Here is a 24,837-nt window from a genome sequence, read left to right on the forward strand (position 1 = left end):
CAATCTTCGCGTCCGACCGGTGGTCGGTGGATGGGCACTTGGGCAGTGCGGCTGGCACCCTCGCTCCCGCGGGTGACGAGCGAAAATTCGAATCCATACCCTCCCGCTGCAGACGGGCCCCACGCCGTAAAAAATTGGACTGGCTCCCGCTCCCGCTCCCGCTCCCTCGATTTTTGGGTTTCGTTTTCCCCTCGCCCGCCCGACCGCCGCGTCCGCTCTGCCCTGTTTTCACATTTGACCAATCCCCTTTCGATTCGATTTCTCCAGACTCCAGAGCTCTCCCTCTCCTGCCAAACCCTCTCGTCTGCCGACTCTAGAGAGCATCGCATCAGCAGCAGCTACCGCATCCCCTGCCATGGCGCCGAGCTCCCCGTCGCCCGCCGCGCCCACGCGCGTCTCCGGCCGGAAGCGCGCCGCCAAGGCCGAGGAGATCCACCAGAGCCAGGAGGAGGAGGAGGAGGTTGTGGCGGCGTCCTCCGCCAAGCGCAGCCGAAAGGCGGCGTCTTCCGGCAAGAAGCCCAAGCCGACGCCCAAGCAGGCCAAGGCGGGTAGGAAGAAGAAAGGGGAGGCCGAGAGGAAGGAGCCCGTGGAGGACGAAACCGCAGTGAGAATCATGAGTCAAGCAAAGCTTGAAACTCACGACCAGCCGTTCCACCACCTGGAGGCCTTACCACTCAAGCTACGGCTCGATTCTCAAATCAATCCTATTTTGATGCTACTACTTAATTAGGGCAGCTTCACAAAATTCTTCTCATAGTGATCTGTGTTCCTGTAGCCAATTTTATTTTTTGAAGTCCAGAGAATGAACATTTCAGCAAAGCATCTAACTTGAAATAGAAAATACCAATTCAGGTTGTACCACGACCTGGGCAAATCACTTATTAGCGATTATTGATTCCAGTTCAATACATAATCCGGAAAGGAACAAAACCAAATAGCCAAGTACATCTTAAGTGCAAGCGTTTGCATGTCCACTAAAAATTCTTTGGCAAACATCAAGCAGGAACTGTTGATCTCTTTACAGCACGATCAGCAAACCATCCTTTCAGTAGGCCTCTCCCTCCCGGATGACAATCTATCAACGGGAGATAAGGCCACCATCAATAACTCATATTCCAACACGATACATGGCTAGTTAATGTTTTGAAACCTCAACCTACAGTACAGTACAGTACGACAAGCACTCGAGCTCAAGTGCACCCTCCCTACATTCATCTCCAATCATAAGAATCAGCACGATACGCAGATTATTCATTGGTAAACATGCTATTTAATGGGTCTGAATCGGACCCAACCAGAGATGCTCCTGCCGTTGGCTGTTGCCCTGCTCAGCTCAGCTCTGTATCCTTTTACTGCTCAACCACCTCGCCTGCAGGAGTGCCAACAGAAGAGGCCCTCGCCTGTACCGCAGTTTGCCCCAAAGCGGTGAAACTTGGAGGCAGCTGGTACAGAGGGTGACTCCCCTCAGACTCACCCAGGTAGGCTTGCCCCAAACAGTAGCCCAGCGCCCGGGCAACAGGGACAGCTACTGCGTTCCCGACTTGAATATACCTATCGCCATCAGAGAAAGTACACATGTTCAGAGGCAAGGATTACAATGCAGCATGATCCTGCTTCTGATTTCAAGAGCTGTAACTGACTGATCAATGGCTTACTGCTGACAACTTTCAAGAGTGACTAGATCAGGTACAGGCAAACTGAAAAGAGGAACTTACTTCTCCTTGATCGGGCCAAACAATCTGTAGTAATCAGGGAAGCCCTGTAACCTTGCGTTCTCCCGGACAGTCAGGACTCTTGCTTGAGTCGGATGCAATATAGCCTGTGGACAACATGTTCAATCAGGGTCATATGCGGACAACACTAACATTAAATACAGTTCCAGGAATTAACATAAAGGGATAGTTTGTACTGAAGCTGACCTGGTTGTGAGGCTCTGCTCTGGTTACAACTGTAGGAACTGTCTCGTCCCACCACAGGCGCCCAAATGGCCTACAACATCATATGTAAGGACAAGTAACCAAGAACCTACTTTTTTCCAAGAAAAGAAAAGAAGGGACCATTTTGCAACTTACTTGGGTGATTTGCCCTTGATGAATGACATCGCATAGTCAGGAACCTAGATAACAAAGATTTGTGCAAAATCTTATCATGTCTAAACTATGAATCTTACAGTAGTTGCAGCATCTCATCAGTTATGAGTGTGAATATGTAACATAAATGTTGCACTGTTATGGGAACAACAGCACAAAATAACACATACCAGTGGTTTTCCAGATGAAAGTTTCACACGCTCGATTTCTGGATCCCACTCAACAATATTGTTTGCTCCAACCTTGACACCCTTTAGGTCACGGAAGTTGGCTCCCTGTCATAGGAAAGAGTGATGATTGTTTCAGGAGGAGAAACAACGAGGGAAGGCACAACTGCTATCAAGCCACCAACCTTCTTGACAGGAATTTGCTGAACCCGCTCATAATCGTCGTTGTTAAGCCGTAAGGGCTGGTGATCCAAGAGCTTGCCTTCATCTGGACCAGCCTCCTCACCAAAGGACCAATCCAACATGTCTGAAAGAATAAAACAGAGTGAACTTGCTGCAATAGTAGCAAAGGACCAAGAAAAAAAGATGGTTCTTCTGAAATTCATGGAGAAGCTCAACCAGTAAAGTTCACTGGGCCTTTTACCTTTACGACCAAGTCGAATGTAGCGCTGGAATTCTGTCTTGGGGGAACCACCATACTCCATTACATCGTTAGGTTGATGGTTTTCAACCTGCAGAGAAGAGTAAGATTGCATGCACATTCAGAAATGTATGAACTTGACAAAACACTTGCCTTTGGTAAATCTGAAATTGCATCCCCAAGGAGCAATGCTTTCTTCAGGGATGGTTTTTCTGTCTCATCATATGCAACGATACATTGCTGCAAACAAATTCAGTTGGTCAACAAATTTTACACATTGCAAAGGATTTCAAAGTAGTGATTGCACTTACTGAAAAGGCATTAGGAGCTCCTCCACGTACTACAACGTCGTATGTGGGCAGAGGATACTTAGGGAGCACCTACATTGTCAAATACACCTGATTAGCCAGCAGTCAACAATGCAACATAAATCTAGCAAAGGATATAAAACAGCAAGGTACAAAACAGACCATCGAAGAAAGAGCACCCCAGAGGAACACACGCATCCTGAACTGTGGCAGACCATAGCAGCCTGCTACCATCATTCCAAGGCGTGCTTGGTACTTCATAGCAACTAGGCAGCTCAAAGCATATTTTCCTAGGTAACCATCAGCAAATTTCAGTATGTCCACAACATTTTCCATGAGAACATACTTGGGCTTCAAGTACGCCACAATATCCATGAAAGTCACCATTTGCTTGTTTTTCTCATCTTTAAGTGGCTCGTCACGGTTTCTGAACCGATTAAACCCACTGATACCTTGACATGGTGGGCCTCCACAAATGACATCAACATCACCCTTTTGAAAGAATAGATTAGTTAGATATCACCCAAAAAAATGGGGAGCTAAACAAACAGGGAGGAAAACCACACCCAACTAAATACTCACAGGCAGCGGGAGAATTTTTCTTCTGTGCCCTTCTTGTACAAATTCTCTAATTTTCAGTGGGCAGTCACTGGTTTGTGAAACAAGGATTAGAGTGCAAATAGATGTACAAGGCAACAAGCAGATGACATACCAAATACTAACCTCAGGTTATCAATCGGTTCCCATGTATCCTCTTCAGGACCATATCCTTCCCACTGGACCTGCAGAAATCTAGCATTATTACAACAAAATACACAGAAATATCCATTGCTTGAAAAGCTTTAGTTTTTTTCTATATTGCCATAGTAATTGAACTTCTTTTCTTGGAATCAAGTACAGATCAACAGATAAAGCTTAAGTACCTTAAAATAGATGCCGTTTTTCCTTCCACTGCCACCATAGCATATCCCAATAAGCTTCTCTACAACAAATTCGTCCTTGTCGAGAGGGCTGCCTTCATCCTCTTGATCCTCTGAACCTGCTAAATTCGAATCTATGTCTTGGACATATTTCTCACATAGGACTGCCCATTCCTTAAGGAGAGCAAGAAACTCATCGGCTTTCTCATTTCGCACCTACATTCAAAGATCCAAAGGAACTTTGTGAGAGCAGCTGGACAGAACAGATGGAATCCAGGATGCAGTTTACTACTCATGCCTCAGTCTGTGGATGATTGTACTTTAAACTTTGGCACGCAAAACTGTTAAGGTCAACAGCCCATCGCTGCAATCATAGTCAGAACAGTAGGATTAGTGCTGAGATCATGAACATATTCTATCCAACAGATAACTAGGTAGAAGATTACAGTTTCAAGTTTCAACCCAGAAAGAGCTGCACCCAAGCAAAGACCAGTGGACATGCCCCCACAGCCAGAATACAGATCAAGAAGGGTGGCTGTCCTCTCTGGCATACTAGATGACGTCTCCAGATCCACATCACCATCAGAAATACCCGAAGCAGTTTCACTGCCTGACTGCCCATTTTCTAGTAGAAAAACAAGTGTCAGGGTTTGTAAAAAAACATACACATTTAACAAGTGTCAAAGTTAGTCACTGTAGACTGTTCAAACCAGTTTTAGTTATTGAGCTACATACACCAATCATTGCATTCACAAGCCTAAGCTGATAAGGAAATGCGTTCAATTCAGTTGTATTTAACACCTATCACATGGAAGGTCGCCCTCACGTGAAATAGAAGGAAATAACAAATCATTATATAAATGTTTATGTCATAATGATCAGGGTCAAAACTTGAAATATATTTGGCAAGCCAAAATTCCTCTACAAATTAAAATCTTTATGTGGCTTCTTCAAAATGCTATCCTTATGAAGGGCAACCTCTCAAGAAGAAATTGGAAAGGAAATGAAATATATGCCTTTTACACAGAAAAAGAATCAGTGGAAAGGTCTCTTTTTTGGATGGATGGCGGCGAAATACATTTGGAATCTGATTGTTGTACCCTTGGAGTCAGTTGCAGACCTTGTAATATTGATCAGTTTTGGGTTTGGATCAAGCTTTGTTTACCGAATGGTAAACCGGTATATGTAGTGGGGCTGGCTGCTCTTTGTCAAGCAATACGATGCACAAGAAATGTTGTTTGTTTTGAGGACAAAAGAATCAAATCTCCCTCTAAGATTATCTATATGACACACTCCTTTATTGATTATTGGGCAGGCTTGCAAGAGCCGGACATGGAAAGGCAAATGAAGCAAGGAGCGAAGAGTTGAAGGCAACAGCAATCTACTTCCAGAAGAATGTCACGAAGAAAGGCGACCAAGATGACCAGATACTCATCATTCATAGAGTTGGGTCTGTGCAAGATCAGGCCATGATTCGCGCTGACTATATCACATGCTTGGAAGTCTTTCCGGTCACACACAATGGTTCTATTAGGCATCATGAGCCATGTTGGAGCTCATTTCAATCCATTCCGACATAGTCTTAATTTTGGCACAAGATCAGCCCATGCCCCCACCACTTTTGCGCGAAAGGTGGACAGCTCATTCATACTTCAATACTCTCCCTCCTTGCAGGCTCAGTCATACCTCAAATACTATGGAAATAGAGGTCAACTACATTTATTTTATTTAATTGCACTTGCCAAGATTCAAACTCAAGACTTCTCACCTCTAGCACTGATACCGTATTGAGTGTTGAGTGGCATGCACCAACCAGTTCAAACCAAAAGCTTGAGCTGTTAGGCAAAGGTGGGCAATTCCACTTATACTTCAACACTGCATGCACTAAAAGTTAACCCAATAAACCTAAACTAATGGAGTAAAGGCATGTTTGTTTGAGCTTTTAATTTTAATAAAAATTGTTTTTGTAGATTAGCTTTTGAATGAATAAATAACTAATACACAATACCCCTCAAAACAATATCTCACATAGGGATGATAATGGATACCCAAAACCCAACTGCCCGACGAGTTTTACCCAATAAAGAGGCAGGTATGGAATACGAAATACAAATGTATCCAATAGATCTACAACTATTACACTATATTGGTGAAGTTTTGTTGCGATGTTATCATTATCAGTTTCTATTTACAAAAACTTGACGCTGTATATGATTTAAATAATATGATATATTTAGGATTTTTTGTTTTTAAAAGATATGGTATATTTAGGATTTTTTGTTTTTAAAAGGTATACATTTGGGTACGTGTTGCACAAGTATGGCAAATAGAATTTTGACTAGTGGGTGTGAGTATGGAATGGTACTACCATACGGTAGTATAGACATTGTTATCGCTAATCTCACAAAAGACAGGGAAAGCACCTCTAGGACGGCTTTTGGCTTCATCATAATCTCATGTTTAAAGTTGGATGACTGGTAGCCAAAATCAAAAGTTGAGACAGATATGCCTAAAGTGGACATTTCAGTTATCCTTCAACATTACTGGAAGATGATTGTGTCCTCTCCTAAAAAGAATGCAATTCTCACTTCCCAAGGTGTCAAACAACTTCAAATTTAACTAACTTTATATAAAAACACTAATATTGATGATGTCAAATATTGTAACAGGCATTAGGGAGAAAAAGCTACTCCCTCCATACCTAAAAAGAAAGTCGTTTAGGACATGATTGTGCTTACCAAGAAGTGATTAATGAGGGGGTATTTTCCCGGTCTGCCCCTATTAAATACAGTCACGGGTGCTCTCTATCCAAGAAAGTTCCCCAACTTATCTGGCTAGTGTGTTGAGGCGTGAGCTATGAGGTGCTGTGGTCAAAACTCAGCAGACGCAGTTTTTTTTGCTCCACTCGTGCTGCACTGTGTTGGTGTGGACGTGTTTGCTCACGTTTGGGCCTAGTTGGTCCTCGTTTTTGATGGAGTGCCAACGAGCTGGCTAGTAAGAAGCGACGCCGAACAGGTGTGTCAACCCATGCCTGCTATAAATGCGGCGGCCATGTAATGAGAGACGATGCGCAGAAGGGTAAACACGTCCAACTCGTGACCCTGGCACCCAGAACGTCTTCCTTCATGAAAATAGGCAACAAGCCCAGAACGACCTTTTTTATGTACGGAGGGAGTATTTGATAAGTAGTAACGTCACACTAATTTAGCAAAGCAACTAAGCAAGTAAATTGCACTCAGCTAGTCAACCAAAAAAGGATGATGTGGAAGCAATTACCTGATGAGATATTAGCAAACGTAGAATATGCAACAGAGTACGACATGTCATAATATAGGTCACAATGCTCTATCAGCTGAGCCTTGGCTTTTGGATCAATCTAAGGCAAAAACACACACACACAATTGTAGTGAGAAACTTTATGTGCATAGAAAAATCACAAAGCTCTCAGCAGGGAACTTACATTTGGATCAACACGGACTATCTTGACCTTGGAGATGATGCAATCAAGCACATTGTCGTTCTTTTCCTCAGAAAGAAAAACGCGTCTAGGGTCATGCATGTGGCCATCAACATTAATGGACACCAAAGAATTGATAACCTGCACTGATATGTTAGTATTTTAAAGTTCTATGCTACCTCTTGACATGAATAGAAATGACACAAAGCTAAACACGCACCGTGTCCTCTGCTCGGAAAAACCAATGGCAAGTAAAATAGTGACACCGATCAGTCCCCTCAAAAAATTCAGTAATGCGGCCAATGTAATCTGCCTCATTTTCTCCAGCCTAAGACAGGTAAAAAAGAATCATAAACTTAAGGTCAGTAACTATTATTAAAGAACATAAAAATAAAGATGTGATGTGAAAACAAAATCATCCAGTGGTATTGTACACAAACATTAGTTTGAGCATTCTTGTTCACTGCATCATCAATTTTTATGTTCAGTTGAATTACTAAGAACTTACATGAAACTAAATTTTAAGAGACAAACAACACTTCCCTCTCATAAACAGGCAAATAAGACAAGAAATTTTTCAAATAATCTCAGGGATTGTAACATAATGTAAGCAATCACTAGCACATGCAAAATAGATGCAGGGTTAAGCAGCATTTTTGTTATTAAAAATAACATCCTCTTAACATTAGGCATTGAAATTGTTGAACAGTGCCTTTTCAACAGAATCAAAAGGATCCAGCTTATGGGAGCAGGCTATGCACCAAACATAGCATTGTGTAGAGGACAGACATTTAGGGCACCCCTTTACGTTATACTCCCTCTAGTCACAGATACTTCACACGTTTGAGTATTTGACCTTGCAACCTTACATGCATATCTTTGACCACTAATTTCTTTTATAATATAATCTTCAAGTATGTTGAATACAAATCAACACATGGAACTTAAACGTTTTCAAACTAAATAATGTAATACTTATTGAAGTTTGTAGTTTTTAAGGTTTGACCAAATCTTGTTCTACTCATGACCATTGGAACCATAAACCACTTGTTAAACGCACATCGCTAGGGATTGATTTAAAGCTCAATGCTTCCTTCCATGGCAATTATATGGTCACAGTCACAATTATACCAATACCATCACAGAGCACAACTAACCCACGATGAGAAAAAGAACGGAACAACTAAAAGCGGCCAAAACTCATCATCATTGCCGAGCTTGCTGCACAAAGCACTGAAGCAGCTCCAACTTCCAAACATACGGAGTAGGTCATAAGTAAGCTCCTGATCGATGACAAATGTACATACAGACAGCGTACCACGATGTACTTCTGACCATACGCACAACTCATCATTGGAAATGGACAACAAAAATCAAACAAGTCTTGCTTCCTTAACAAATACATGAGCAGAGCATAATAAATGAGAGCAGCAACAGCATCATGGCAAATAAAGAAGGTAATGAAAGCGATGAACAAGGACCTTGACATAGACGTCATCCCCGAGGCAGTAGACGACGTTGTCCACTTTAGCGCTCCGGTAGTGGCACCTGGCCTTGAGCTCTTCGTCCTCCTCCGGTCTGCACACGCCATGAATCGATAAACAGGGGGATTGCTCAGCTCACAAGTCACAACAGGGAGTAAACTTCTGGGATCGAATCAAAAGCAAAGCAGAGTAGGGAGGGGAAAATACTTCGTTGCGGCAGTGCTGCGCTCGTAGCGCTTAGGCCAGTTGCTGCGCGCCTCGACCGCAGGGACTGCGTTGCCGACGAACTCCGGCTCGTGGTCGCCGCCAGCGGCGGCGCTCCTTCTCCCCACCCTCTTCTTCCCGGGCGACCCGGCAGCGACCGCGGCCACCTCCTCCTGCATGGCCTGCTCATCGGCCTCCGCCTCTGCCTCCGCCTCCGCCTCGCCCATGGCCAACTCCTCCTCGTCGGGCTCCTCGGCGCACACATCGTCCTCCACGGGCTCCTTCCTCTCGGCCTCCCCCTTCTTCTTCCTACCCGCCTTGGCCTGCTTGGGCGTCGGCTTGGGCTTCTTGCCGGAAGACGCCGCCTTTCGGCTGCGCTTGGCGGACGACGCCGCCACAACCTTCTGCTCCTCCTCCTCCTCCTGGCTCTGGTGGATCTCCACGGCCTTGGCGGCGCGCTTCCGGCCGGAGACGCGCGTGGGCTCGGCGGACGACGGGGAGCTCGGCGCCATGGCAGGGGATGCTGTAGCTGCTGCTGATGCGATGCTCTCTAGGGTCCGGAGACGGGGACTGCTGCTGATGCGATGCTCTCTAGAGCTCTGGAGTCTGGAGAAATCGAATCGAAAGGGGATCGCTCAAATGTGAAAACAGGGCAGGGCGGACGCGGGGGTCGGGCGGGCGGTGGGAAAACGAAACCCAAAACGTCGAGGGAGCGGGAGCCGGTCCAATTTTTGACGGTGTGGGGCCCGTCTGCAGCGGGAGTGTATGGATGCGAATTTTCGCTCGTCACCCGCGAGAGCGAGGGTGCCAGCCGGACTGCGCGCCTAGGCTTTTCGGCCGCTGGCCCATCCACCGGTCGGACGCGAAGATTGGCGTCCGTGGGCCGTGGCGGCCCTCCCCGCCTGCGTGCACTGTAGCCTCCCACCACGCCCCGCCACCTCCCGGTACAGGGCGGCGGCCATGGCGACGCGCATGGAGACGAGGTCGTGGGCGCAGGCCAGAAGAACCCGCGCGGCCGCCGCGGTGCGCCGGCGTGCCTCCGACCCTGACGCGAGGCCTGTCCGCTTGGCCCACCCCTCAAGCACCGCCAACGTTGCGCGCGTCGCCCTGTTCGCCCTGTTTTGGCCCACCCCTCAAGCACCGCCAACGTTGCGCGCGTCGCCCTGTTCGCCCTGTTTAGTTCCCTACTCAAAATTTTTTCATCCATCCCATCGAATCTTTAGACACATGCATGGAACATTAAATGTAGATAAAAAATAAACTAATTATACAGTTTAGTTAAGAATCGCGAGACGAATCTTTTAAGCCTAGTTACTCCATGATTAGCCTTAAGTGCTACAGTAACCCACATATGCTAATAACAGATTAATTATGCTTAATAAATTTGTCTTGCAGTTTCCTGACGAGCTATGTAATTTGTTTTTTTATTAGTTTCTAAAAACCCCTCCCGACATCCTTCCGACACATCTGATGTGACACCCAAAAAATTTTCGTTCCCAATCTAGACAGGCCCTGGGCTCGAGCTCCCGCTGCCGGCGGACGCTCCCGAGTCGGTCGTGGCCACGCAGGACTGTCCAGCTTTTTGCAGACATGTTTACGCCTTGTTTAGTTATGAAAACTTTTTCGTTTTTGGTATTGTATTACTTTTGTTTTTATTTGGCAATTATTATCCAATTATAGACTAACTAAACTTAAAAGATTCATCTTGCGATTTACATATAAACTGTGCAATTAGTTTTTATTTTCATCTATATTTAGTGCTTCATGCATGTGCCGCAAGATTCGATTTGACAAAAAATCTTAAAAAGTTTTTGGTTTTTAAGATGAACTAAACAAGGTCCCCAAAAATCAAAAACTTTTCAAAATTCTCTATCACATCGAATCTTGCGGTATATGCATGGAGCATTAAATATACATAAAAATAAAAACTAACTACACAATTTTGCCTGTAAATCACGAGACAAATCTTTTAAGCCTAGTTACTCTATAATTGGACAATATTTGTCAAATAAAAATGAACGCGCTACAGTTTCGATTTCCAAAAAAAATGGAACTAAACAAGGCCTCAGCCTAAGGCTTTGTTTAGATGCAAAAAGTTTTGGAATTTTGACACTGTAGTATTTTCGTTTTTATTTGACAAACATTGTCTAATTATGGAGTAACTAGGCTTAAAAGATTCATCTCGTGATTTACAGGTAAAGTGTGCAATTAGTTATTCTTTTTATCTATATTTAATACTTCATGTATGTGTCGTAAGATTCGATGTGATGGAGAATCTTGTAAAAGTTTTGGGTTTTTAGATGTATCTAGGCATAAATGACCTATTTATACTCCTTTTGCTATTTCGTGCAGTTATTGCGACCAGTTATGTGCTGATGAGGTGACACTAGAGATTGAACCATATCTTTTGTCATGTTTTGTATCTCAGTTTTCATCTTCTTTTCTTGTATATTGATGAACTGTTGTTTGATCTGTGTTCACCGGAGGACCCATCAAGGAGCATATATAATCTCGTTTGATTTGATCTTTTTCTACATACATTTATGTGTCTTTTGTGATCTCCAAAAGATACTAGTTGATTTACCTATTGCATATGTGGAGACATCAGATCGTGCAGGAAGTAAACGGTTAGTCTTGGCTCTTGCATGCAAATTGCTTCCTGAGATGTCTGTAAGTTTATGGTGATATTAATCATGTTAATTGCCTATATACATTCTCTTTGTTATCTATGTACTTTCAGAAATTTACCGAGACAGAACAAAGAAAAAACATTTTTGATTCTTTGATGCAAACTGACCGTCTAATTTACAACTTCTAGCATGATTTGATGACATTAGAAATGTGTTGAGTCCGACCAAAGCAATTTTTTATTAACTGATGCAAAAGGACTACCCAAATTCCATGGTCCCAACATTATTGTCTCTTGTGATAATCCAATGATACTCCACGTGCTAATATTTGATATGTTTCAATTTCGTGCACATGATATTTAGGATATTTAGCTAATTTAAGATTAGACAGTGATGTATTTTGAAACAAAATAAGTTTCCCTTGGTTTTTCATTGACTTGCTTGAGTTTTAGAATATAAATTGATAAATTTCACAAAGCATGTTACATTAATTGTTTGGCTCAAATAACTTTAAACACATTAGGAGATGCTTCATATGTTTTTAAAGTGAAAATCTTGCTACATCTAAATCTGTTCATGTTTTGTGTTAGAGAAAATTTCTTTTTTTTTCTTTTTACTTTGCAACTGGACCATCTTAGGATCATACTGCAACCACTATTATCATGTCCATGCTAGCATCAATTCGTAAGTGGCAAACATGCTAATTCGTAAGTGGCGTTATGCTACTTGAGACAGGTTATTGTCTTTGCATTATGGTCTAGCTTCATATGTGTACCTTAACCATTATCTCGTTTATGTATGCTTTTGTTGGTATGACATTATGAACATGACCACATGATTACATTGCTTGTTGATGTACTGCAAATATAAGTGACATCTCTTTTGTAGCTTCTTTATAGTTCTTGTTATGGCAATGTCACTTCTGAATGTTTACACGACTTGTGACGTTGAGTAGATGTACACTCGATCAGTTCGAGTGCATGTCAAACCCTTGGCCTCTTCCTTAATAAATAGTATTCTGATTTTTGAAGACTAAAGTGCTTGGGTTATTCTCCTTGTTCTTGTGTTCACACTATTACTCTGTCAACCTGGATGCGAAGTAATTTTCATAGAAAGTGAACTCCTTGGGTCAGCAAATGCACATCACGATCAAGTGAAACTTTTGATAATCTTTTGGAGCCTTTTCTTTTAAAGCCGACAGTAGAGTTGCCTTTTTTATCGGGCATTGTACTTGTTTGTCATTAGGAGGGAGTACAGTTTGTAAACAACACAAGAGCGCTGGCCAATGGTGGCGAGAGACCATCAATCCCACAACCCTGCCTCCTATCTACTGCCTCCTATCTACTAGATCCTCTAACCAAGTATTACATGAGATTCGAATTTTGCGACTGAAAGCCCAAGTTTGGTTTTGGTAATTAATGATACCAAGTTGATAATGACACTGTATTTAAGTGATTTGAGTTAGACATAGCAACACAAGTGATAAAGGAGAAATGTGATATAGAGTGGTGGACACATGATCACAAAGAGATGAAGCATGAAGTGAAGATCATGGTGATAGACAATGAGTAAAGTGATTAAGGCAAAGGTATAAACATAGGGTTTTTGCTTTTGCCGGTCTAAGTTGAGTAGAGAAGTGATTGACCGGATTTAGGATAGATAGCCGACTATCAAGAGGAGAAATCATGGTCGTCTCTCGAATCAAGGGCTACTAGGTCCATATCTTGAGCATATGCATTAGGATCTAGTAAAGTGCTAATCTAACTCCTTTGATAAAAATGTTTGTGAAATGCTAACACACATGCACAATGGTGGTAGAAACTTGGTGGTGTTAGGCCTTGTTTAATTCACCCAAAAAACCAAAAACTTTTCAAGATTCCTCATCACATCGAATCTTGCGGCACATGCATGAAACATTAAATATAGATGAAAACAAAAACTAATTGCACAGTTTGCCTATAAATCATGAGATGAATTTTTTGAGTCTGGTTACTCCATGATTGGACAATGTTTATCAAATTAAAATGAAAAATACTACAGTAGTGGAATTCAAAAAAATTCACAACTAAACAAGGCCATAGCACATTTACAAAGGAGGTGGAGTTCCTAGTGTAGAGAGGAGTTTGGGTTCCTCTCGCTTTTAGAAAAATAAAATGCATATTTTTCCATTGCGTTGGAGGAAGTTTTCAGAAAAGTCACGTGAGTATTTCTCAGCGAGAAACACTCGTCAAACGTTGGGTCAGACAACGTCGGACGCTGGACCTGCATCTGACGCATGTAGCGTAGTGAGGCACAACTCGAACTGTGCATCAGAGCGTCCGATACTCACACAGTAGTAGTAGGGTTTCGTCTCTGAACTCACCGGACGCTGAGGGTGCGTCTGATGCCCCTTCGTCGGACGCGTCCGATGGCCCTGCGAGTTTACAGACCTATCTAAGGAGCGTCCAGCGTGAGGTGGCGCGTCTGATGCCTGGCATGTGACGTGTTTGACGCTCTGCGTTTCCGAAGCGTTAACGTTCAGTGACCATGGTGATAAATGGTCCATGTTTAAAGAGAGACAGGCGACAACGATCTAACAAGCGAGGCAAGCGAGCGTCGGATGCTCAACCGCGTTCGACGGGTTAGCACTGGAGCGTCTAACGCCCCTGTAGAAGGCTCTAACGGCTAGTTGTCAGGCTGATCTCTTTAAATAGAAGGTGGCCGGATTTGGGGGCTCTCCCTTGCACTTTTGAACACTTGAGATATACTTTAAGCTAGATAACACTCCCTCCACTCATATTTTTGCTTGATTGCTAATCCTAGTGAGATTGAGTGAGATTCAAATGCATTGCATTGAGAGTTGCATCTAGTAACACTTGATTCTTGAGTTTACTATGGATTTCTTGTTACTCTTGAGTGTTTCTCGACACCCTAGACAGTGTGAAGTAGCAGAGGTGTTGAGCTCGTGATTAGAGATTGTTTCAAGCCTCATCAAGTGATTTGTAAGAGGTGCTTGAGCCTTCCTCATGGGAGATCACAATTAGCTACTCTAGTGGATTACTCATGGCTTGGAGGATCCTCATCTTGTGAGTAGATATGTGGCACTCACTAAGGGTTTGGCTTTGGATTACCAATTAACTCATGATTCATCAAGTGGGTGTATCACCACAATGAGAACTAGCTTGCAGGAAGCAAGTGAACCCCATTAAAAAATCTTGTGTCATCTCTTGCTGGGGATTCTCTATTGTGATTATGATTGTGAGTGATTCATTGGATATATCACTACTCTACAACGTCGATATAACAATTACTCCCTACTCCTTTACTTATTTGTAAACCTTGCTAGTTGTTTAACTTGTGTAGCTTAGTCTTCTTGTTTAGGAGTGTAGCTAGCCCTCAGTTGTAGTTTGTTGTTATGACTTAGTGTTTACCCTTCTTGGTAGACTTATCTAGGTGGCTTGCATATCTTAGCTGTGCTAGTGCTAGAATAGCTTTGCCATTTGTTTTACTACCCAACTTGTCTAGTTGAGATTATAGAAATTTTAAATAGGCTATTCACCCTCCCCCTCTAGCCATTTGGATCTTTTAGTGACCAAGAGGGTAACACAACATTCAACAATGAAATCCCGGTGCTAATCCAGTTATCGGCCTCCCGAAGCACATCAAGGAACATAGTTTGCAATCTTGTCGCTGACCTATTGAAGGTTCTGTTGTTCCTCTCCTTCCACACTCACCAAGTTGTGAGCAGCAACATTGTGTCCAGTGTCGCCCACATATTAGAGTTGAGCGTCGATCTATTACGGAGCCACCAATCAGCTAGTCCAACATCATGGCGCGAGGGGTGGACTCGAGCCCGATAGGAAAGAGAAGGGCGAGCCAAAGTTGTATGGTCAGAACACAACCCAAAATTAGATGATCGTTGGCCTCCCACTCTTGACCGCATAGGACACATGTATCGTCGTCCTGGAGACCATCTCTCTTTCGCGGCTCCACAGTCCATAGACACCGGTGAAGTGTGAGCCAGAAAAATAATTTAACACTCAACATGGCTTTAGTCTACCATAGCTCCTTGGCACCAAGGAGCGTGGTCGAGCCGTTCGTAGTAGAGTTGGCATTTAGAAAAGAATAGATATAAGTATGGAGAGTTGAATAGACAACATCGGATACATATATAGAGCAACTCCAACACTACCCTATATGCACTTGGCAAATTCTAATTTTTGGCAAAACATGGAAAAAGCTCCTCCAACACTACCCTATATGCACTTGGCAAAATAGGATGCTTGGCAAAAAGAGGGCCAACTGGTTCAAATTTAGGAGCGTTGGGAGCGCTTGGCATCCTGCCTACGCGGTGGGACCCACACATTCAGCATGCACGCATGCCTTAAATAGATTGCAACTTTTGCATAAAAGTCTCTCTGATTTTTTCAGGAATCACAAGATAGCCCAAATTTGCCAAAAAAAATAGCTAACTGTTGGAGAAGCCTCTTTTTTTCACTTGACATTTGAGCTTTACACTTGGCAAAATCCAAGATTTGCCAAGTGAAGTTTAGGGTAGTGTTGGAGTTGCTCTAATGGGAGTGACATAGATCTCTTCGCATTTTGCTAGTATATAACATCTTATATTCCTTGTTGATTAGAAAGGATGTCAGGAACTTAGAACCGATCGTGTTTTCGTCATCATTTAAAGAAATACTAAGAGATGATTTTCATTATGAAGGATTTACTCCTTGCCAATTGTTTTAACTATTATTGTCACCCAAGTGAGTCCCTTAATATATTAATCTGTTGCTGGTTGCTACAGAACGTTGATTAACATTAGAAAGGCATGTGGAGTGTTTGTCAATGGTCCTTATTGTTTATACATGTGTTGCTTATAACTATTAAATATATAAAAATATAAAACCAAGTAGTTGTAGTTGTTCCTTGCTATAATGTTCTTAGATCTGAAAACTTGAAGATGAACTCCATATAAACCAGCTTGAGCAAACAACTTTACACGAAAAATCAAAGGTATTTTTACATGGGTCCCTTTTACATTTGGGCTATTTATATGTTTCATTTCTATATGGGGCCAAGGCAGAAGAAGATATTGGATTTGATGATTTTACTGTGAAGCTTCCCGAGGAACCAGTAACTAACTGAAACAACATTAAGATAAAAATAGGCAGATGGAAGCGAAACCCGATTGACTATACTGTGACTACCCTGATTGACTGGATTCCTCCTTTGACTGAAAAATCTCCACTCTAATTTCTCATTTATGAATGGGGTTTTTTTAGATAGAGTGATAGACACGTGTGTGCCACACTTGCATGTCTCCTAGTGGGTACTAATAAAAATAAGTGAAATCATCACACAAGAGTAATCGCATGTGAATAAAAAGAGTAATGGTCCCTTTCCATAGTGCCGTGTCATTTCGAAATTAGATTTTGTGCACAATATAATTTTACACAAATATTATCTCTACCCAAGGTCATGTCATATACCCCCCTTCCACAAAAAAATGCAATTCTTATTTTTTAAAAGTAAAACCATTAGAACTTTGACTGAATTTATATAAAAAGTACAAACATTAATAATACAAAATAAGTACTATTAGATTAGTCGTATAATAAATTTTTATAATAAATTTATTTAGAGACATAAATATTAATACTATTTACTATAAACTTGGTCAAACTTAGACTAATTTGATCAACATATTTCCTATAATTACATTCTTTTTGCGGATGGAGGGAGTAAAAAAAGAGAAAAAGTCCACACTACCACCCTTAACTTTCAAAAATCCATTTTTTCTTTCTGAACTCCAAAATCAGGTAAAACACCTCCCTAAACTTTTAAAACCGTTCATCTTACCTCCCTCGCCCTGCTATAAGCGGTTTTTGTCTTTTTTTTAATTTATTCTGGTTGAATCTTTAAAAAAACATAATAAATCATAGAAAAACATAAAATAGAAAATCCAATTTTTTGGACTCCACATGAGTAGATCTACAGAGTGAACATATAATATGGTATGCTTTAGTATAAAGTTTTTTGTTGTCACTTTAGATCTATGCTTTTCTATAATTAAATAGAATAATTCATAGTTGTAGTTTCTAGGGTCTAATCGTGGTGAATTTTTTATGGTGGGCTAATTATTGTATGCTTAAATTGTAACAAAAAATTCATACTCATTGGATCATGTATAACTTAGTTATAGATTTTTTTGGGGTTTATACTTGTTAAATATAAATAAATCTATAACTAAGCATAATGATCCAATGAGTATTAAAATTTTGCTACAGTTCAATCATACAATAATTAGCCCACCATAAAAAATTCACCAGAATTGGACCATAGAAACTGCATCTATGAATCATTAAAATTAATTATAGAAAAACATAGGTCTAAAGTCATAACAAAAAATGTACTAAAATATACCATATTATATATTCACTTTGTAGATCTACTCATGTATAGTCCAATAAAATTGGATTTTTTCCATTTTATAATTTACTATAAATTTTTAATGATTCAACCGAAATAAATAAAAAAGACAAAATCACCTTCAAAACTGCTTATAATAGAGCCAAGGAGGTAATATGAACGGTTTTAAAAGTTCAAAGAGATGTTTTGCCCGATTTTGAATTTCAAAGAGGTGATGTGAACTTTTTTTCAAAAAAAAAAGAGTGAAGGCAGTGACAAGCGAACATGGGTAACGCGATGTGTTGCATTGTCGGCCCATTACTAAATTCTGACCCAAACCTATGGAAAACGGCCCAAATAGCTACGATGGTAGTGTTGATTAATTACACTATACAATGATCGTGAACAAACAGTTGACGAGTGAACAGTGCCCTATGGAATGCGTGTTGATTCTTGATTTTTCTATTAAGCGTGACACGAGGAACTGGTTTGGGGCCTCTTTGATCGTTTAGACTAATATAAGTATATAACTAGCTAAAAATAGTTATAGTCTATTTAAAAATACAGACAAATAGTAGGTAAATTAATTTGTAGTTTGGACCCAACTAACAACTACTTAATCTATTATGGGCAAATATAGTTGGACCAATTAATAGATGCCCCTGAAACTTTTAGTTGAGAATCTTACACATCGCAGCTACCTCTTAGATAGCTAAATTGTAGTGACTACTAGTAATTTTTAGTTTGAACTAATAATAACTAGTTCTAAACTAATCAAAACACGCTCTTAGGTTGTGTGAGCTTAAGCATTTATTGGATGGATCGTCAGGTTATTTCTCCATCAACCAGTAATTTTTGTCTTCTCTCATTCATTCATTCATTCATCCATTCATTTCTTTAATTTCTTTTTGTTTTTGCTACGTGCGTTTCATGTTCTCATGGCTACGTAATCCTATTCACGCCTTGGCTCAACGGATTGCATGCTAAAAAGGGTCAACAGTACATGTCTCACGCGAAAACGCGATGGATTTGGCTACCTCTGGCAATGGAAAGTCCAGCATGGAAAGGGCCATGCCATGCAAACATTTAGCCGATTACCCGAACGTCCAATTCGAAGACCAACCGTTTGAACGATCAATTCAATCCAAGCACGAATGTGTGTGAAAATTATGTCTGTTTCGTCAACACATACGAAACATCCAAGTACGTCCAGGCTACGAAAAAGACCACTTTGTTCTGAGCATCCTTTCCCGTTGCTTTTTTTTTTTTTAAGAATGCGGTTTGGTGCGGTTTGATTTGATCCCTTCAAAAGCTTATGCACACACCTCTGCATTTGCACACGAGACTATTTGCTAAAAAATACTGTTTGTTAATTTATTATAAAAAAATACATTCAACAAATAATCTACTATACCGGATCGCTGGGCTCGCCGGCTTGCGCTACAAAAAAGGACAAAAGTGCAACATGCAGCATCAACGTCGGGGCCGGAGCCGGACGCGTCGTTGCCGTCGCCGTTGCCGGTGCAGACGCCTGCGGCCGCACGCAGGTTGGCGGGTGGAGAAACGCGAGCGCGACTGCGCGAGTGCGAGCCAGCCGAGCGCCGCCGCCCCCCGCGAGTCGCAGTCGTGCCCGGCAGAACTCCGGCGCGCGCACGCAGCCGGCGCCTGGCCCGGGTCGCGCTGGACCCCGCGTCCACCGCGTCTCCGTCACCGACACGCGGGCCCCGCGGGGGGCGTCCCTGTGCTTCCGGCGCACCGCGCCCGGTCCACCGACGTCGAGACGGGTCCGTGTCCACGCCACGCGTGCGAGAAGCGATAGCGAGACCAAAAGCCCGGTCGCGGTCGCGTCGCAGCGCAGCCCGCCGCAACTGCTACGCGGCGCACGCGCCACCGGTGAAAGAAAGAAAAGAACGAGAGGCGAGCACGACGGGGGCCCCACGCGGGACCGCTGCCGGCGGCCCCGCCTGTTGGCGCTCGCTGCGGGGCCCATGACCCAGGTAGGCCAGTAGCGGCATGCACGTAGAGCAGCGGGGGCCCACAACATGGGCGTCATGTGGGGGTGCGCCGCGCCGGTGCCGCGGTCGTCTCTCTCGCCAAGCTGGGACATCTGGCTGGCGTGAGCTAGCTGTACGAATTTTCTGCGTATATACCCAAATCTTGGAGTACGTATATACTCCAGAAAAATACCATTTCCTCCTTTTTTTTGAGAGAGAGAGAAATTACCATTTCCTCCTTTCTCTGGGCTCTGGGGACCTCCTGTCCTCCTTTTCCAGGAAGTGTTTGTTTATTCTGTGGACGCTTCACGCTTTTCACATCCTTCGCCCCTGATCGAGAACACCCTTTTTCCAGCTGGTCCCCTGTGCTGTACTGTATGTATCTCGTGTGTGTGTGTGTGAGGATGGAAAATCTCGTCGCGTATTTTCCGGCTGTAAGGAACTATGATCAGAAGAGGGGCAGCGCCATGTTTAGTTATTTTTGGAAATGATAGTTACTATTACTACTTTTATATATATAGGGCTGATGAAAGGTTGGCAATTGGAGGTTGATACGCGCCAGTTATGGCGCTGATATGAATAATATCTGCAGCAGACGCGTACGAGTATACGACTACGAACTTGCAAGCTGCCAGTCAAATGTTTTGGTTGGTTCAATAAATTATTAAGCTTCTTTACTATAATATAATCTTGAAGCACCAGCTGCCAAAAAAAACATTATGAACAATCCACCATCATAGTGGTGCGCCTGCAAAACAGTTTTTGACTTAGGGCCTTGTTTAGTTCCTATAATATTTTACAAAATTTCTCAGATTCTCCATCAAATCAAATCTTGCGGCACATGTATGGAACATTAAATATAGATAAAAGAAATAATTAATTACATAGTTTACATGTAATTTGCGAGACGGATTTTTTGAGCCTAGTTAGTCCATGATCGGATAATATTTGTCAAATACAAACAAAAGTGTTACTATTCTTAGAGTAACTCCAACAGATATGTTATCCATCTTGTCTAGGCTATTTTTACATTTTTAAAGTAAAAGTTAAACTCCAACAGATGTACTATCTGGTTTGCTAAAATAGCAAGTTTGCTATTCCTAAACTTTCGCTCGTCATATATAGCATGTCGTCCTCACTAGCTATCCTATACAAAGTCTGTTGTGGAACTCTATGCTTTGAGTGAGTTTTTTATTTTACACAATGGCTAAATCTTGTAAATTAGAATATAATTTTAGCTAGTCTCTTGAAGATGCTCTTATTTTGCAAAAAAATTTGGAACTAAACAAGGCGCAGGTGTTCCTAATAGGTTTCAAAAAGCCAGCGAGGAACATTTTTTTATACTATTCGTATAGAAGAGATATCGCAAGAAATCAACTCGCTAGCACCAAGCAAAACATTATACTCGCATAGCATTCCGTAAAAATATGTGTGTACCTCTCTCTCTTCTTCGCATTGTTTGCCTCTTGGTACTTCTCTTTTCTTATATTCAGACCTTATTTAGTTCGTAAAAATTTTCAAGATTCTCCGTCACATCGAATCTTTAGTTGCATATATAGAACTTTAAATATAGACGAAAATAAAAACTAATTTCACAGTTTATCTGTAATTTGTGAGATGAATCTTTTGAGCCTAGTTACTCCATGATTAGACAATGTTTGTCAAATAAAAACGAAAGTGCTACAATAGTCAAAAACCCAAATTTTTGCCAACTAAACAAGGCCTCAATTTGTGTGCATCTCGCGGGCGTATTGGTGAAGGCCACTAGAAGCACCTTAGAGGCTGTTTTGGCACGACTCCTTGACATAGTACATTTTGAAAGTCTTTCAAAAGTCACAATATGATTTAAAAAAAAAGAAAATCGAGAATACTTGATGAACCTTTGGGAGTTACTCCATTCATTATAAATAGTAATTTGCTTTTAGTTTTGTCCTAAATCGATCTTTCCCATATTTAACTAAGCTTTTTCCAAAGGAAAACATATAACATCGGGAAGTTTCAAACAAATGCACTATCAAGACATATTTTTATATATATCGATGAAACTAATTTGATGTTATAGAAGTCAGCGCATTTTTGCCATAGACATGACCAGAGTTTGAGAAATTTGAACCTAAAAACAAAGTTAGGAATTACTAGGATAGACTATAGTAATTTAGAGCCGAAAGAGTTGATTGAATCAACTAGCCATGACACATGTCTAACCGACTCGGCCAAAATTTAGGCTTTGTTTAGATACACCCAAAAACCCAAAACTTTACAAGATTTCCCGTCACATCGAATCTTGCGGCACATGCATGAAGTATTAAATATAGATAAAAATAATAACTAATTACACAGTTTAACTGTAAATCACGAGATGAATCTTCTAAGCCTAGTTACTCCATAATTAGACAATGTTTGTCAAATAAAAAGAAAAATGCTACAGTGTCAAAATCCAAAAACTTTTTGCATCTAAACAAGCCCTTAGTAACATGACGCATTAGGAGATGGGCACGGGGAAGACAAGCCGCTGCTGCTTCATGGGTTACGCATGAGCCACTTGCCGTTGCCACACGGTCACATGGTCTTATTCGTCGTCCTTGTACGTTTTTGCGAGGGGACTTGGGTTTTTATTCCATTCCACGGCCTTGTTTAGTCACCCCGAAATCCAAAAACTTTTCAAGATTCCTTATCACATCGAATCTTACGATATATGCACAGAGTATTAAATATAGATAAAAACAAAAACTAATTACACAGTTTGTCTGTAAATCACAAGATAAATTTTTTAAACCTAGTTAGACCATAATTAGACAATGTTTGTCAAATAAAAACAAAATACTATATTACGGAAATCCAAAATTTTTTGGAAACTAAACAAGGCCTTCCTTTGGTGGCCCGCGCGCATAATGGTCACGCTGATCTGCCCTTGCAGAAGGCCCTGTGGCAACATTACCCTGCAACTCTACGGTCTTGTTTAGTTCACTCTAAAAATGAAAAAAAATTTAAGCTGTCAAATCGAATCTTGCGGCATATACATAAAGCATTAAATAAAAACTAATTACACAGTTTGTCTGCAAATCATGAGACGAATTTTTTGATCATAGTTAGTTTATGATTGGACAATATTTTGCCACAAACAAACGAAAATACTATAGTAGCGAAATTTAAAAACTTTTCACATCTAAACAATGCCTACATTTGTAACCCGATCGTCTGTGCCGCTAGGACTAGCTAGGAGAGATGGGGAGGCTGCTGCTACTATTACCCACCAACCCTTATCCTGTAGTGGTGGTAGGGCAGGGCAAACGGACACGATGCCCATTTCCTCCGCGCGCGGGGGCTTCATGTGCGGTGCGCCTGGAATAAAAGTTCCTGGTCCAGTGGCTCGCTGACTCTCTCTACCTGGGCTGGGGGACGCCAAGCCGCAGCAGGTAGAATATGCAGCCAGAGCAACGTGACGGCGCCGTTCAACGCAACCGCTGTTACTCAGTACAACTAGGACGACCGGGTTCCGAGACAGCACACAAAAAAAAAATTGGTTAGGGTTTGTTTAGTTCCAAATTTTTTTGCAAAATATGAATAGTAGTACTTTCATTTGTATTTGACAAATATTGTCCAATCATGAACTAACTAGGCTCAAAAGATTCGTCTCGTCAATTTCGATCAAACTGTGCAATTATTTTTTATTTTCGTTTATGTTTAATACTCTATGCATGCGTCTAAAGATTTGATGTGACGAGAAATCTGAAAAATTTTACAAAATAACAAAGCCTTAATCTAGACACCGGCCGTGATTAGTTAAACCGTCGGTTGGTGAGTAAACACGACACGCTGCCCCGCGTCAAGCACCGATGCGCGGGCACAGCCCATGCACGCCGAGTCAGCATCAGCACCAGCATCATCCTATCCTATCCTATCCTATACACCTTGGTGCATGGTGGATCGGCGGACCGAGGACACGAACACGATGCGGGCGGGCTCCCCACGAGTCCACTTGTGCCCGCCCGCCCGCCCGGACGGTCCGGGGAACAGAGAGGAGGCGGACCAGCCAATCGCGCGGCTGGGGGGCCGCTGCAAGCAGGCGTCCGGCTCTCCTACACGGCCACAGCCACAGCCAACGGCAGGCGGCCAGCCACAGCGCACCGCCCAGCCCAGCCTATGATGAGCTATGATGATTACGATCCAGTACGAAACCACATGCAATCTTTTAATTGCCCTCGTAGAACCATAAATTGGGAAAAAGGGTCCCCCCTCCCCTGGATGAGCCAGCCGGCTTGCATCTCCCACAGTCCCACGCCGCTGAGAAAAGCAATTAATACATATCAAAAAAATGGAAGTCTCATTTTCTTAGAGTAAAAAAAGCAACTAAAATGTATAAAAATATTACTATTTATGATGTATAATAAATATTAATTATGGAATATATTTTTATAATAAATTTAATTAAATATCTAAATTTGCGACCCCGCACTTGCAGTCATGTTCTTCCAAACAAGCCCTAAATCTAATACTAGATATAGATTATTCTTCTAACCAAATTAATATTTTTTAGCTTCTAAGAATGCAAGACTTCCAACGATGGAGATAGCAGTACTAGATAACATACAAATACTTTTAACAAATGCCTAAACTAAAATGTTCTTTTAAATTAAAATATCACTAGTATGGTATACATTAGCTCTAAGAATTGAATTGATGGACATATGCTCGTCTCTAACTTCATAAACTTCTTTTTCATTAAAAAAACCCTACTCCATAAACACTCGAAGATGAGGTTGTATGCTCTTTAT

General features: G+C 41.8%; 1 protein-coding gene across 1 annotated transcript; it reads right to left on the reverse strand.

Annotated features, from left to right (window-relative positions):
* Window positions 867-9,563, reverse strand: LOC8055427 (DNA (cytosine-5)-methyltransferase 1). Its single transcript, XM_002454043.2, has 20 exons — window positions 9,055-9,563; window positions 8,845-8,941; window positions 7,584-7,691; window positions 7,367-7,504; window positions 7,183-7,282; window positions 4,353-4,531; window positions 4,205-4,270; window positions 3,910-4,122; window positions 3,710-3,768; window positions 3,569-3,635; window positions 3,149-3,478; window positions 2,990-3,058; window positions 2,832-2,918; window positions 2,682-2,769; window positions 2,443-2,564; window positions 2,261-2,365; window positions 2,073-2,116; window positions 1,920-1,989; window positions 1,716-1,819; window positions 867-1,551 (listed from the first exon to the last, which is right to left on the reverse strand). Exons 1-20 carry the CDS (start codon window positions 9,561-9,563, stop codon window positions 1,350-1,352), a joined length of 2,757 nt encoding a protein of 918 aa, XP_002454088.2. The 3' UTR covers window positions 867-1,349.

Source organism: Sorghum bicolor, chromosome 4 (assembly GCF_000003195.3).
Source record: "Sorghum bicolor cultivar BTx623 chromosome 4, Sorghum_bicolor_NCBIv3, whole genome shotgun sequence".
In the NCBI taxonomy this organism is placed as follows: Eukaryota; Viridiplantae; Streptophyta; class Magnoliopsida; order Poales; family Poaceae; genus Sorghum; species Sorghum bicolor.

Bases quoted from the DNA above. Each gene is read 5' to 3' on its own strand.
- LOC8055427 (XM_002454043.2), bottom strand. From the start codon at position 9,563: ATGGCGCCGAGCTCCCCGTCGTCCGCCGAGCCCACGCGCGTCTCCGGC. The intron at 3,636-3,709 runs GTTAGTATTTGG...TTCACAAACCAG, and splicing joins GAACCGATTGATAACCTGAG to TGACTGCCCACTGAAAATTA. The intron at 1,990-2,072 runs GTAAGTTGCAAA...ATGATGTTGTAG, and splicing joins ATCAAGGGCAAATCACCCAA to GCCATTTGGGCGCCTGTGGT.